Source organism: Engystomops pustulosus, chromosome 4 (assembly GCF_040894005.1).
Source record: "Engystomops pustulosus chromosome 4, aEngPut4.maternal, whole genome shotgun sequence".
NCBI lineage: Eukaryota > Metazoa > Chordata > Amphibia > Anura > Leptodactylidae > Engystomops > Engystomops pustulosus.
The window spans coordinates 87,269,537-87,285,123 of record NC_092414.1 but is presented as its reverse complement, the minus strand read 5'-3'; the positions used below and the strand labels follow the sequence as shown (position 1 = coordinate 87,285,123).

General features: G+C 46.6%; 1 protein-coding gene across 5 annotated transcripts in view; it reads right to left on the bottom strand.

The window, feature by feature from the left end:
• Nucleotides 1-9,197, bottom strand: part of SRGAP1 (SLIT-ROBO Rho GTPase activating protein 1) — a 94,762-nt gene extending 85,565 nt beyond the window's left edge. For 2 of the 5 annotated variants that reach the window (XM_072146610.1, XM_072146612.1), the window contains exon 1: nt 8,510-9,188. In XM_072146610.1, the coding sequence (XP_072002711.1) occupies nt 8,510-8,576 (67 nt within the window). In that variant the 5' untranslated portion in view covers nt 8,577-9,188. Of the gene's footprint in view, nt 1-8,509 lie in introns of all 5 variants that reach the window. The other 3 variants (XR_011854894.1, XM_072146609.1, XM_072146613.1) reach the window with 3 other exon arrangements.
• Between the last annotated feature and the right edge of the window lie 6,390 nt (nt 9,198-15,587).

The following is a 15,587-nucleotide window of genomic DNA, read 5'->3' as shown; positions in this document are numbered from 1 at the left end:
TATAGGAGGAAAAGCATACATTAGAGGCCCACTCCAAGTTTGACTGAAGGCATCCCTCTGGCCAAACGGAGTATTTGGTTCCAGAGAGAAGAAATGGGGAACCTTGGTATTTTTGCTGGAGGCAAAGAGATCTGTCACTGGTTGTCCCCATTTTTGTGTGAGATGTAGAAAGATGTTCTCGTTCAAGCACCATTCGTTGTGGTCTATAGTCTGACGACTCAGATAGTCCGCTATTAAATTCTTTTCCCCCTTTAGATGGGTGGCTGAGAGAGAGCAGATGTTTGCTTCTGCCCAAGCAAATATTTTGTCTGAGAGACTGAGGAGATCTGGGTTCCTGGTACCCCCCTGATGACGGAGATACGCCACTGTGGTGGTGTTGTCTGAGTAAATTCTTATATGGCTCTCCTTCAGGCTTTGAGTGCTGGCTCTTAAAGTCTCCAGGACAGCTCTTAATTCTCGAAAGTTCGAGGAACGGGATCTGATTGTCGATGGCCATAGCCCCTGAATGGGTCGCCCTGCTATGTCTGCTCCCCAACCTGACTGACTTGCGTCCGTCTGAATGTTTATCACTGGCCAGGGATGCCATGACACTCCTCTTTCCAGGTTTGAAGTATCTGTCCACCACTCCAGGGACTGCTTGACTGCTATCGATATCTGGACTTTCTGATTCAAGTGTTGGGGATTTTTGTCCCAGGAGGTCAAAACCCAGTTTTGAAGGGCTCTGGTGTGACTTTGACTCCACTGTACGCTTTGAATGGAGGATGTCATAAGCCCCAGTATCCTCATGGCTTCCCTTATTGTGCAATGATTCCTTTTTTGAAACGTCATAATCTGTTGTCTCAGTCTTGCTGCTTTTTCTGGTGGCAAAAAGGACATCTGCTGGATCGAATCCAACAATGTTCCTAGAAACACGACTTTTGTATTTGGGACTAGTCTGGATTTTTCCAGATTTATCATCCATCCTAACTGTTGTAGGATTGTCCTTGTAATATCTCGGTGGCGTATTAGCTCCTGTTCTGAACCGGCCACCACTAGCAGATCGTCCAGGTAGGGGATGACTAGTATCCCTTTTTTCCTCAGATAAGCTATCACCTCGACCATGATCTTTGTGAATGTCCTTGGGGCTGAAGAAATCCCAAAGGGCAGTGCCTTGTACTGGTAGTGGACCTCTTCTCCCCAAGGCGATCGAACTGCAAATCTGAGGAACTTCTGAGATTTTGGATGTATCGGCACATGGTAATATGCATCTCTCAGGTCTATTGTACACATAAATGCTCCTTGTTGTATCAGGACGACAGCCGAGCTCACGGTTTCCATCTTGAATTTTCGATAGAGTATATGGCTGTTTAATCTTTTTAGATTGCAAATCATTCTGAAGGCACCGTTCGGTTTTTTTATTAAGAAGAGGGGGGAGTAGTGTCCCTCTCTTAACTGTTTTTGAGCTACCGGGATGATGACGTCCAGTCGAATTAGTTTTTGTATCTCCAACCACAATGAGTCTGAGAGATTTTCTGAGGGCTGCTTGGTCAGAACAAATTTTCTGGGAGGAAGAGAAGTCAATTCTAAATGGTAACCTTCCCGAAGAATACTTAGTATCCAGGGGTTTGATGTTATTTGAGTCCATTGAGAGTGGAACTTTAACAGTCTTCCCCCCACCCTGGCGTCATTGTTTTCTATAAGCCGGGGCAGAGTTGCTGGCACTGAGTAGGAAGCCTCTTCCTTTCCCTCCTTTAGGGTAGCTCCATCTACCTTGCTTGCCTTTCCCTCTAAAGGGCTGTTTTCTGTCCTTAGCGTCCCGAAAGGGCTGTTTCCTGGGGTTACTCCTGGACTCCGGGAACCCCTTTTTCCTATCCGCCGCCTTCTCCAAAAGCGTGTCGAGTTCCGAACCGAAAAGATATTCCCCCTCGAATGGAATTCCACATAACTTTGATTTTGACCTGAAATCACCGGTCCATTGGCGAAGCCAGAGTGACCTTCTAACCGAATTTGACAGTGCCCCTTCCTTGGCACTTATCCTTACTCCCTCCGCTGAGGCATCTGCAATGAAGGCTGTAGCTGCTTTTAAGGTGGAGAATGTGCCCAATAACATTTCTCTTGGAGTGCCGTCTCTAACATGACCTTCCAATTCTGAAATCCAATGAAACAGAGTGCGCGCCATGGACGTCGTAGTAATATTAGATTTTAGATTCAACATGGCACATTCCCATGTCTTTTTTAGAAGGCTGTCCGCCTTCCTATCCAGAGGATCCCTTAGCTGAATTGCATCCTCGAATGGAAGATCCGTCTTTTTAGTCATTTTGGTGACTTGAACATCGACTTTGGGGGTAGAGTTCCAAATTTTTGCTTCTGTTTCATCAAAGGAGAGACGGTTTTTAAACTCTCTAGAAATGGAGATTCTACTCTCCGGTTCTCTCCATTCTTCAAGTATCAGCTCCTTAAGAGTGTTATTTATGGGAAACACTCGCCTCTTCTTAACCTTAAGGAGTCCAAATAACTCATCTTGAATGGATTTAGTTTCCTCTATCTCCTCGATCTTGAGGGTATCCCTCATAGCCTTTAGAAGTGGTTCCAGATCTTCTGAAGCTAGTAAATATCTAGATTCCATTTTACATGCTGAATTGGATGGTCCTGGCTCCATATCAATAGATTCCTTGGTCCCTTCCGAGTCCGATGCGGAGTCTGACATGGATTCCATAACTCGTTGTCTTTTATGCAGAGGCTCTTGAGGTATAAGAGCTGTTATAGATGAAGCTATAGATGTTTTAACCTCATCCCTTATAAAACTGCGCATTTCATCCACAAAAGAAGACCTCTCTTCTCTGAGTAGGTTATCCACACAGGTTTTACAGACTGGTTTTTTGTAGTCTGCAGGGAGCTTTTCTGAGCACATGTTGCACTTCCTTGAAGCGGCTCTTTTCGCGCTCGACTGATCTTTAGCTCTCCCTTTATCCTTCTCCTTTTCCCTGGGCTCCTACCAAGGAGAAGGAGAAGTAATTAGTCCTTAACCGGACCCTATGTGATAATACAGGGATATGTGGGTGACCCACCACCCTATCCCTAATTAACCCTACTTACAGGGTTCAAGGATAAGAGATCCAGACTCGCAGCCTCCATGCCATGCGTCTCCATATTCCCAATTGTGGGACCACAGGTATCAGTAAGCCTAAACATTTTAACAGAAAGTGAAATAAATTCTGCTATTAACCAATTGGAATACAAATAAAGGAGTACCTGAGGTATCTTGAAATGAGGGATATACTGCACAGGTCCCTAAGAGAGACACACACATGTATATAGGCCTGGATCTGGATAAGACACATATGAGGCAACAAAACAGCATGTAACCGACCTTGATGGCTGGAAATGCCTAGAATAGCGTCCGATCTCAGGGTATGCTTGAGTCAGGGCTAAAGGAGCGACTGTTAGACCTCAGATCAACATGACTATCTCGCTTTTGAATCTTACCGCTCCACGCTCCTGTTTCCGGGCCGCGCCATCGTGACGTCACATCCGGTCCCGTCATTTCCGGCGGAAGTCGTCACCAGAGTCGGACGGCAGCCGGTTCCACGTGACTTCTGCGATGGACACGCTCCGGGTGTCCTTAGCTGCGCAGAGCTGCGGGCAGAGCCGGAGAAAATGGCGTCTCTGCTTGTGGCAGAGGAAAGGACCGAAGTCCGATCGAGGCCGAGACCGCCTTAGGGTAAGGGACGACTCCCTGCGCCACTTAGGTCCCCCCTCACCGTCCCAACCGCTGGGGATGAGGAGAGACTTCTCTCTACCACCTGCCCTGTGTAGGGACAGGAAGCCACTGGTGTACGGATGCCGGGGTGGGGTATTTAACCTCTCTGCTTCCTGTCCCTACAGAGGTCAAGGGTCATCCTCCAGTTGGGGCCGTCATGGGGGACGCTATGGAAAATATGGATATAAAAGCCATCTTGGATGTGCTCCCATCACTCGCTACTAGATAGTCATAATTTTACATAGTGTTTGGCATGAGCTGAGCGTCCTGGCTTCTGGCTTCCATCCATGCTCCGGGGCTATATTAAAGAGTGGAAAAAAAGAGGATGAATGTATGACAGCTAATCCTAAATGTATGTTTTACATTGTGTTCCACTAGCTCAGGCCAATATATTTTGGGTAAGCACAAAGCCCATGTATAAGAAATCAGAGATACATTGTATTCCAGTTTCAATGAGTCATGTTCAGCGTTTCTATACACTACTCAATATCAAGGCACTCCAGCTGCTGGTCCAAGGGTCAGATGGAGCCTCAAGGGTTTTTGATACCGACACTGCCACAGACCACCCTAACAGATGTCATATTGTGTATCATATTTTTGTGTAAACATTTGGCAACAGCTCCAAATTCACCAATGTATCTAACTAAAGAAGAATGCTCTGCGCTCATCCATGAACATTTAACCTCTTGTTTTATAAGTCTTTCAGCAACAAAAATAGCATAATCACATGTTATCCCACAGCTTTAGTCAGGTACATGCCCAATCATGCTTACCTAAAGCATTTTCTAAGAAGTCACCTTTAATTCACCTTCTCAAAAAACACAGAGGCTAAATAAGTTAGATGTATCGTTGGTTCTTGGGCAAAGAACACAATCCTATCCCCATTCCAAATTAGTGTGGTAACTACAAGATAAAAATCAGACAAAAGTGGCCAAACCTTTCCTAAGGGTGCTGCCACACGTCACGTTCTTGGACCGTTTTTAAATGGACTGAAAATGTTAGTGTTTTTGTGAGCTTATCATGTGTTTGGCTGGTTTTAATCTGCTTCACAGCTTTCTGCACTTCTAGAAATGAAGATAAACAGGTTTAAATGAGCCACACAAATTGTAAACGTTTAAAAACGCATTTCTAAAAGGGTCCAAGAACGTGATGTGTGACAGCACCCTTAGAGACAACAGGTTGGGATGTATCATTACGGTTATTTCAGTTTTCAAAAGGTCTGATAATTGTTATCTGCTGATTTTGAGATTTGCGAGCGACTATTTGCAAACCCACTCCACTTTTCATACAACTTTTCATGTAAGTTCATACAACTTACAGATGCAGTAGACAGATGTTGGAGTGCAACGTTGCAAAAATTGGCAAATTTAGGAACAAAGCAACTCCAATCCCTCAGTGGTGCAGAAAAAAATCCCAGGAACTAGTTGCGTCACATTTGAGCCTTTTGTGCAACTTATCTAAAAAGTTGCGCATCCACTGCAGACATTAAGCCCTTATGTGCAAAATGTGTGATACACTACGATACATCTGATGGGCAAAAGACATCAAAGGGATCATAAGTGACTGTAAAAACTGGAATAAGATCCTGCCTAAATAGAAGTCTGTGTTACAGATGGAAAAAGTCACCCTCATTCTAAACATCTGATGGGTCCGCCGTTCTGGCGCTATGATGGAGATAAGAATGGAAAAGGTTGTGATATATTGACTTCTATTATTTATTTGGTCAACTAGAATAAACACTGGGACATGACAAATCCAGAAAGACAACCAATTGCTTTGGTTTGATCATTTTGACAACCATTTTTCCTCTCGCGGTTCCAACTTTGCAGCTGATATTTCTACCAGTTACTTTCCTGACTTTAAGAATCCCCTGAATAGTTGCTTTCCCAGTGGGGAGTCTTCTTTAGTTTTAATAGCAGCAAAGAACAGAGAATGCAAGCAGTCACTGGACGCACCACTTTATCCATGAAAATGCAGATGTTAACCTAACACCTGCCAGTAAAATAACAAAAAATAAACCCTTAAAGACTCTTTTTAGGTCTGATTGATGCTATTCTTTATCGGGATTAGGTTATAATATAAAAATGATAAAAATAGATGCCTTTTACATTCTGCACTTATTTGTATGAAGAACAACTCCTAGCATAATACACAGACTGTAAGGAAATTTTGTGAATGACTATAGTTCTAGCCAAATAGTTTTTGTCCTGTGCGCCAGAACCACGCAGACCATGACTGTACATAAACCACATAGCAATACTGAGACTATGACAAACTAATAAGAGACATCAATGCACCAATATTTAATGAGTACACAAAACAGTATGTAAAACAGTTTTCATTAATTAGAAGCAGGGCTCCCGCCAGCCGAATGAGTCATTAAACTCAATGAAGTGAAGTAGAAACATATGCATCTAGCTACAACACACCACTAATAATAGTGGCCAGGGCTGGGACAAAAATGATTAACAAATCAACAGGAAATGATGATTGGATACCTAAACAATGGTTTTTGACCAATGGAAACTTTGTAACAAATGAAAACAGACAATAAAGGTTTTCTAAGTCATTAAAAACAGTTGCCACATGCAAGGGACACCTATACAATAACCTATACAATAGTCTATATAAAATCAGCCTGAGCCACCACTGCTTCCAGTGCTGTGTTACAGATGTTACCACGGGATGTTTAGATGTCTGAATATCAGCATCGGTGCAGCAGCCAATCACAGACCTCAGCAGCGTATACTGTATACTGCCAGGGTCAGTGATTGGCTGCAGCAGTGCTGCAGAAAAGTAAACCAGGAAAAGGATAGACTGGAGAATAGCAGAGGGGGTCAGAGGGCTAAGAATAGGGCAATTTGCTATGTTAACTCTTTACATGCTTTTGGCTTTTATGGATTCTTGGAATTTAGACAGTCCCCTTTTAAAACTGAAAACCCAACAAAGCAACATTTTCATCAGGTACCGTAATATAAAAAAGATACCTGCATTTCTCACAAAGCAAACCATTATATTCTCCACAAAGCAGAGCCAAAAGTGAGAAATATTGCTTGACCTGTGCCAAACCTACAATTTAAAGCCAACATATCCAACAAGGAACAATTTAAAGGGGTAACATGTCACCAAGTGTAGGCACAGGCCCACAGGCACTGACACCCTTTTACCCTTTACACTGTAGTGATGACATTAGCAGGTTTCTTTATTTAATAGATGTACAGGAAAGGACATAACAAAACTGCACACAGATATAGAACTCTGCCTTTACTATATCAATAAACATGAAGAAAACACAAGGATATGAGCACTCACACAGCCTATGTACTAAAACAAAAGATACATACAACAAAAGAAGAAATTGTGGGTCAGTCCTGAGAATAGGGGGCCAATTTATCAATGCGCACTATACAAAGGCATAGTCAGATACCAGCTCTATCTCCATATTCCAGACACCTGTCAGGTCCAAATTTCTAGTAGCTACGTGTCCTGCACCCTTAGTATAACCGGCCTTAAGCTACCTGCAGATAAACATGTACTGTTCTCAGGGAGCATATCATAAAAAAGTTCAGTTTTTGCAGCCTGTATGTGATCCGTGTATACAGGAGGCCCTCTGGTTACAAATGGACCTCTGGTAATTGGTAATTTACTGTACTTTAGCCCTAGACTACAATAAACATGTATAATAGTTATTAAAGGAGTCTGCAATAAAGCTTTATTGTTAATCCTGGTCCTTATGACAACCCAACAGTTTTAAAATCCAATTGTCACAGAGACCAAAAAAATTGGTCTGGACTTTAAAATATACAGTTCCAACTTACATACAAATTCAACTTAAGAACAATCCTACAGAACCTATCTTGTACGTAACCTGGGGGCTGTTTATGAGCTGCCAGTGCATAAAAACAGTCAGCATGTCATAAAAGTATTCAGTTTCGCAGGTCAACAAAAAAATGGAAGGCTGGTTAATGCTAGTTTGCCACTGCAACTCAACAGACTACCATGGACTACGGGCACACACCGCAACTCAGGGGAGTACTATGGACCGCAGCCACGCACCGCAACTCTATGGACCGCAGCCACGCACCGCAACTCTATGGACCGCAGCCACGCACCGCAACTCTATGGACCGCAGCCACGCACCGCAACTCTATGGACCGCAGCCACGCACCGCAACTCTATGGACCGCAGCCACGCACCGCAACTCTATGGACCGCAGCCACGCACCGCAACTCTATGGACCGCAGCCACGCACCGCAACTCTATGGACCGCAGCCACGCACCGCAACTCTATGGACCGCAGCCACGCACCGCAACTCTATGGACCGCAGCCACGCACCGCAACTCTATGGACCGCAGCCACGCACCGCAACTCTATGGACCGCAGCTACGCACCGCAACTCTATGGACCGCAGCCACGCACCGCAACTCAATGGACGACTATGGACTGTAGCCACAACATAACTCAATATAGTACTATAGACTGTGGCCACAATGTGATGCTGTTGGAACAACTTATGGCCTGCAGCACCTGTAGTGTTATAGATTACAGAAGAGACCCAGAGGATCCTCATGGACTGAAGCAGCCACACACACACTGATCTCCTCAGCAGCGCCCCCATTTGATAGCAGGCTGTAAGGCGGTGTTGCTGTTACTACCATCAGACATGACAGCACAGCTTTCCTGCAGTCTGGAGACATACCACCAGTAACTGGCAGGCACCATGCCTCTCACCCTGCCCACACTAGCACCCACCCCTGGCAGGGCTTTACCTTTGACTTGAGTCTCATATTCTGCAATGATTTCTTTGTCTTTCTTGAACCTGCTTGGGGTAGACATTTTCTTGCCCTTCCTGGGGTCTCGGATTTCTTCTGATTCTTATAGATCTTGATTCAATGCCAATCTTACAAGTTGCCCTCTAGTTATCCGGAGCTAGAGCTCACACTGATGAAGTTTTCTGGGAGACGAGTCTTGAGGTGAACAAAGAAGCCATCTTAGGGGAAAGGAGGCACCGGCAGAGGGTGCTGTGGAGGCAGAGGGGGCAATCTGGATACGAGCAGCGGGGGGTAATAGAGAAGAAGAGAAATCCGAGATGGCAGAACTCTGCTGCAATCTGTGAGTGTGAGGAGAGCGGGGAAGGAAGGTCACTAGAGCGGGGGAGCAGTGAGATGATGAATGGCAGCCAGTAGCATGCTCTAACCCAGCTCCACAACACAAAGACCGGAGTGAGCCCAGCACTTCCAGGCAGGAGCAGGGAGGAGGGAGGGACCACACTCCGTCACACTCCGGGCGTCGCACCTGTCTCTCTAGGGGGCGCTGCAGCAGTTTTACCCCCTTTCTTTCCTGCTTCCCTGGTCCTAGTACAGCACTGCGCCGCCAGACCCTGCGAGACTAGGCTGGGAGGCAGAAGGAGGAGCCACAGCCTGCTAGCCCCGCCTCTCACACCGGCACAGCCCGGCTCTAGCAGTCGTGAACCGACAGCTACTTCCTCCAATCAGAAGCGAGTATGCGAGGTCCGGCCAGTGTGCGGATGAATGAGATGTGTGGGCGTGGCTCTGCCAGTTCCAGTGACAAGTGGAGGGCCGTGCAGCTGGCTGCCCGCACGCAGAGGTGGAGGTGCTGCTGCGGCTGGTCTGAGGAGCTACCACTGCCCGGTACCGCTGCCATGGCACTACAGTCACTGTGTGCGCTGCAGGTGTTTCCCCTCTAGCCAGAATAGAAGTGCCAGCGCTACCAACCGTATAGGTCAATCCGGGTCATGCCCTGGACACACATCTATATCGTATGCTGTGTGTATGAGCTCCTAGAATCTGGGTCCCAGAGCTGCAGGGGGGCCCTCATAAGCAGGGTCGGACTGGGGTGCCTGGGGCCCACCAGTGAAATTGATTTTGGGGGCCCACCTACTACTGCATATAAATATTCTGGGATGAGGGAATTTGTAAGCACTAGCGGGGGCAGTGATGCAGAGGATAAGCTAAGCCCTTTCTCCCACCTTTTCTGCTAGTGCTCGCTCTTGGTTTGTGTACAGGAGCTGCAGTGGTGATATCACCTCAGGGCATTAATGTTAGGGATAGTATAAGAGTTACCCCTGGTGTCCCGGGCTTCTGCTGGTGGTTGGGCTGTGGTTAGGGATAGTATAAGAGTTACCCCTGGTGTCCCGGGCTTCTGCTGGTGGCTGGGCTGTGGTTAGGGATAGTATAAGAGTTACCCCTGGTGTCCCGGGCTTCTGCTGGTGGCTGGGCTGTGGTTAGGGATAGTATAAGAGTTACCCCTGGTGTCCCGGGCTTTCTGCTGGTGACTGGGCTGTGGTTAGGGATAGTATAAGAGTTACCCCTGGTTTCCCGGGCTTTCTGCTGGTCGCTGGGCTGTGGTTAGGGATAGTATAAGAGTTACCCCTGGTTTCCCGGGCTTTCTGCTGGTCGCTGGGCTGTGGTTAGGGATAGTATAAGAGTTACCCCTGGTGTCCCGGGCTTCTGCTGGTGGCTGGGCTGTGGTTAGGGATAGTATAAGAGTTACCCCTGGTGTCCCGGGCTTTCTGCTGGTGACTGGGCTGTGGTTAGGGATAGTATAAGAGTTACCCCTGGTTTCCCGGGCTTTCTGCTGGTCGCTGGGCTGTGGTTAGGGATAGTATAAGAGTTACCCCTGGTTTCCCGGGCTTTCTGCTGGTCGCTGGGCTGTGGTTAGGGATAGTATAAGGCCCCTTCCACACTAGCGAGTGTGATGCGATGAACTCGCATCACACTCGCAACGCAAGCTGCCGGGAACGCACGGCCCGAACGCTGCACCGCGGGAGTGAACTCAGCATGTCAGTTCACTCCCGCGGTGCAGCGTTCGGGCCATGCGTTCCCGGCAGCTTGCGTTGCGAGTGTGATGCGAGTTCATCGCATCACACTCGCTAGTGTGGAAGGGGCCTAAGAGTTACCCCTGGTGTCCCGGGCTTCTCCTGGTGGCTGGGCTGTGGTTAGGGATAATATAAGAGTTACCCCTGGTGTCCTGGGCTTTCTGCTGGTGACTGGGCTGTGGTTAGGGATAGTATAAGAGTTACCCCTGGTGTCCTGGGCTTCTGCTGGTGGCTGGGCTGTGGTTAGGGATAGTATAAGAGTTACCCCTGGTTTCCAGGGCTTCTCCTGGCGGCTGGGCTGTGGTTAGGGATAGTATAAGAGTTACCCCTGGTTTCCAGGGCTTTCTGCTGGTGGCTGGGCTGTGGTTAGGGATGTAAGTGTTCGCACTGCACCAACCTTCCAATAAGGAAATGCTGAAAACCTTTATAAGAACTGATGACAATAACCCTACTCTGGTGCCCGCACCACAAAGACAAGTCACCCCAGGCTCTCTGACCCTATAGATATAACAGTATATTAGCTGAGAGCAGTCTCACACTAGAAGGTAAGTCAGGGACTACAATACTGATCGGACACACTGCCATCCCCCCCTCCATATTTTATTAATGCCCCCCATGCAAACTGCTATCCCCATACATGCTGCCATTCCCTCCAGCATCTAAGGTTTGAGTGCGGTGCACGCACTCAGTGATAGTACCCAAGCATCCGCTTCCGGCCGCATTGAGTACTACTGCAGCCATTGGCAGGGGCCTCTAATACAGGGGTGAAGAATTTAAGCCTTTATGCTGCCCGAGGCGAGCCATAGAGAGACCACCCCCCATATATGTAATATGTAGTACAAAATGCATACAGTGTACCGCCATGTAGTACAAAATGCATACAGTGTACCGCCATGTAGTACAAAATGCATACAGTGTACCGCCATGTAGTACAAAATATATACAGCGTACAGTAATCAGTGTATACAGCTCCCCCAGCAATCACTATATACAGCTCCCCCAGTAATCACTGTATACAGCTCCCCCAGTAATCACTGTATACAGCTCCCCCAGTAATCACTGTATACAGCTCCCCCAGTAATCACTGTATACAGCTCCCCCAGCAACCACTGTATACAGCTCCCCCAGTAATCAGTGTATACAGCTCCCCCAGCAACCACCGTATACAGCTCCCCCAGCAATCAGTGTATACAGCTCCCCCAGCAATCACTGTATACAGCTCCCCCAGCAATCACTGTATACAGCTCCCCCAGCAATCACTGTATACAGCTCCCCCAGCAACCACTGTATACAGCTCCCCCAGTAATCACTGTATACAGCTCCCCCAGCAATCACTATATACAGCTCCCCCAGCAATCACTATATACAGCTCCCCCAGCAACCACTGTATACAGCTCCCCCAGCAATCACTGTATACAGCTCCCCCAGCAATCACTATATACAGCTCCCCCAGTAATCACTATATACAGCTCCCCCAGCAATCACTATATACAGCTCCCCCAGCAACCACTGTATACAGCTCCCCCAGTAATCACTATATACAGCTCCCCCAGCAATCACTGTATACAGCTCCCCCAGTAATCACTGTATACAGCTCCCCCACCAATCACTATATACAGCTCCCCCAGCAATCACTATATACAGCTCCCCCAGCAACCACTGTATACAGCTCCCCCAGCAACCACTGTATACAGCTCCCCCAGCAATCACTATATACAGCTCCCCCAGCAATCACTGTATACAGCTCCCCCAGTAATCACTGTATACAGCTCCCCCAGCAACCACCGTATACAGCTCCCCCAGTAATCAGTGTATACAGCTCCCCCAGCAACCACCGTATACAGCTCCCCCAGCAATCAGTGTATACAGCTCCCCCAGTAATCACTATATACAGCTCCCCCAGCAACCACTGTATACAGCTCCCCCAGCAATCACTATATACAGCTCCCCCAGCAATCACTGTATACAGCTCCCCCAGCAATCACTTTATACAGGTCCCTAGCAATCATTATATACTGCTCCCCCAGCAATCACTATATACAGCTCCCCCAGCAATCACTGTATACAGCTCCCCCAGCAATCACTATATACAGCTCCCCCAGTAATCACTGTATACAGCTCCCCCAGCAATCACTGTATACAGCTCCCCCAGCAATCACTATATACAGCTCCCCCAGCAATCACTGTATACAGCTCCCCCAGCAATCACTATATACAGCTCCCCCAGCAATCACTATATACAGCTCCCCCAGCAATTACTGTATACAGCTCCCCCAGCAATCACTGTATACAGCTCCCCCAGCAATCACTATATACATCTCCCCCAGTAATCACTGTATACAGCTCCCCCAGCAACCACTGTATACAGCTCCCCCTGTAATCACTATATACAGCTCCCCCAGTAATCACTATATACAGCTCCCCCAGTAATCACTATATACAGCTCCCCCAGCAATCACTGTATACAGCTCCCCCAGCAATCACTGTATACAGCTCCCCCAGCAACCACTGTATACAGCTCCCCCTGTAATCACTGTATACAGCTCCCCCAGCAATCACTGTATACAGCTCCCCCAGCAATCACTATATACAGCTCACCCAGCAACCACTGTATACAGCCCCCCAGTAATCACTATATACAGCTCCCCCAGTAATCACTGTATACAGCTCCCCCAGCAATCACTGTATACAGCCCCCCAGCAATCACTGTATACAGCTCCCCCAGTAATCACTGTATACAGCTCCCCAGCAATCACTATATATAAATATACACACACATTACACCTATATATAAACCTATTTCATGTTATACCAGTATATACACACACACACACACATTACACCTATATCTACACCCTTTATATGGTATACCTGCATATACACACATATATCACATGTAAAACCTGTATATACACATACATATATATATATATATACATATATATATATATACACACCTAATACATGTTATACCATTATATACACACATATAGAACACATTACACCTATATATACAGCTATTACATGTCATCAGTCTATATACAAGCACAGGACATGTTGTACACACATATATACACATGACAAAACACACATACACAGGGAAGACACATACATATACACATTACACTTACCTCATATCCAGCAGCAGGTCCAGGTCAGGCAGTGGATGGAGCTGTCTCCTCTGTGCAGGAGGCCCGGGCTGGTGGGCGGGGCTTCTCCTGTCAGCTCTGCCGGGCCTGCACCTCCAGGGAGAGCAGCCACAGATTTGAATGTGGTGCTCCCGCGCTTCCTCCCCCTCGCTCCTCCTCCTGTTCGCTCCTCTTGCTGCTTCTGTGGTAGTGACACAGGAAGCGCTAGCAAGGGCTTCCTGTGTCACAGCAGCGCCGCACAGGAGGTCCTGCGCGGTGCTGTAAGAAATAGTACTTGCATCTGAATGATGCAAATACTATTGTTAGTAGTAGAGGAGCAGCCTCGATTAAAGGCCCATGCTATAGTGACAGGAGTCGGGGCCCACCGGGGGATTCACCGCCCCCCCCCGGCGGGCCAGACCGACCCTGCTCATAAGGCTTTATGTAAGGAAGCTCACGTGAAAAGGAAGGGGAAGTTCCAGCTCACCTCTAGCCCCTGTATACTCCGGAACCGGCATGGACTTTACCTCGTTTGTTGAGGTCTCAATTGCATGTGAAAAACTCTTGACAGACCAGCCATGTTCTAGGAAAACTTCAAGACTTTATTTAGTCAAATTCACACATCCACAGCATTGTTTCCAATGTTCCCTTTACAATCCAACGCGTTTCGAACGGGTTAACCGTTCTTAGTCATGGTGTTTATGTAAGGAGGGGGGCTGTATCTAATGAATCCATGGGGTGAGGGGGGCTGTATCTACTGAATCCATAGGGTGTGAGGGGGGCTTACATAAAATATCCGTGAGGGGGCTGTTTGGTATGATAAACTAGGGAATATTTTAGGGAACAGGAGGCTGTTTTAGTTTCTGAATTTTTAATGGCGCCACGTGAGTTCACTGAAAATGGGCCCACTGAGGCTCTGTCGCCCAGGGGCCTACTGAAACCTGGAGCCGACCCTGTCTAGACTCATTAGTATTACTATACTGCTCCAAAAAATAAATTCCTTGTGTTTCGACAGACAATATACAGAAGAAATAGTCCCTGGGATTTGAGACTCGCCTTTTTTTATAAAGCTGCGAATTCTGTCCGGTGAGAGGACATATTGCCTTATTGGTAGCTCATCATTTTTTTTCTACCCTGTGATAAGGACTCAGGATTTTTGCATAAGGTAAGGCACAACCAAGCATGCCGGTGACGTTTTCTGGTAAATGTATTGTTAATTGTTTGTTCATAGTTATAAGTGTTGTACTTTAAATACAGTTTTGTGCTAAAACAGACGTACCAGATCCCTCCCCTCCAGCAATTCAAATTGGAGGCACAACACATGGATACAGATGCTGCTGGGTGTAAAATCTTAACCCCTTAAGGACGCAGCCATTTTGCAGGTTAAGGCTCAGCCTGATTTTTTGGATTCTGACCTGCGTCGCTTTATATGGTTATAACTTTTGAACACTGTTACTTATCAAAACGATTCTGAGATTGTTTTTTCCCCACATGTTGTACTTCATTTTAGTGGTAAATTTTGGCTGATAAGTTTTGCGTTTATTTACAAAAAAAAAGAAAATATGATAAATTTGCGTTTCCAGGCAGATAGATTTACCACCTAAATAAGTTGCTGAATAACATTTCCCATTTGTCTACTTTACATTTTCATAATTTTTGATATGTCTGGATAATTTATTTTGATGTCACACAGCTTACAAAAAGAATATCGCTTTTCCGGATTTTCAGAATTGACTATTTTGGGGATAAATACAGTTTGGAATGAAATTTTACATATTTAGCATCAAAACCCCCGTATATAACCAACCCATTTTCAAATCTGCACCCCTCAAGCTATCAGAAACCGCTTTTACGAAGATTGTTAACCTCTTGAGATCTTCA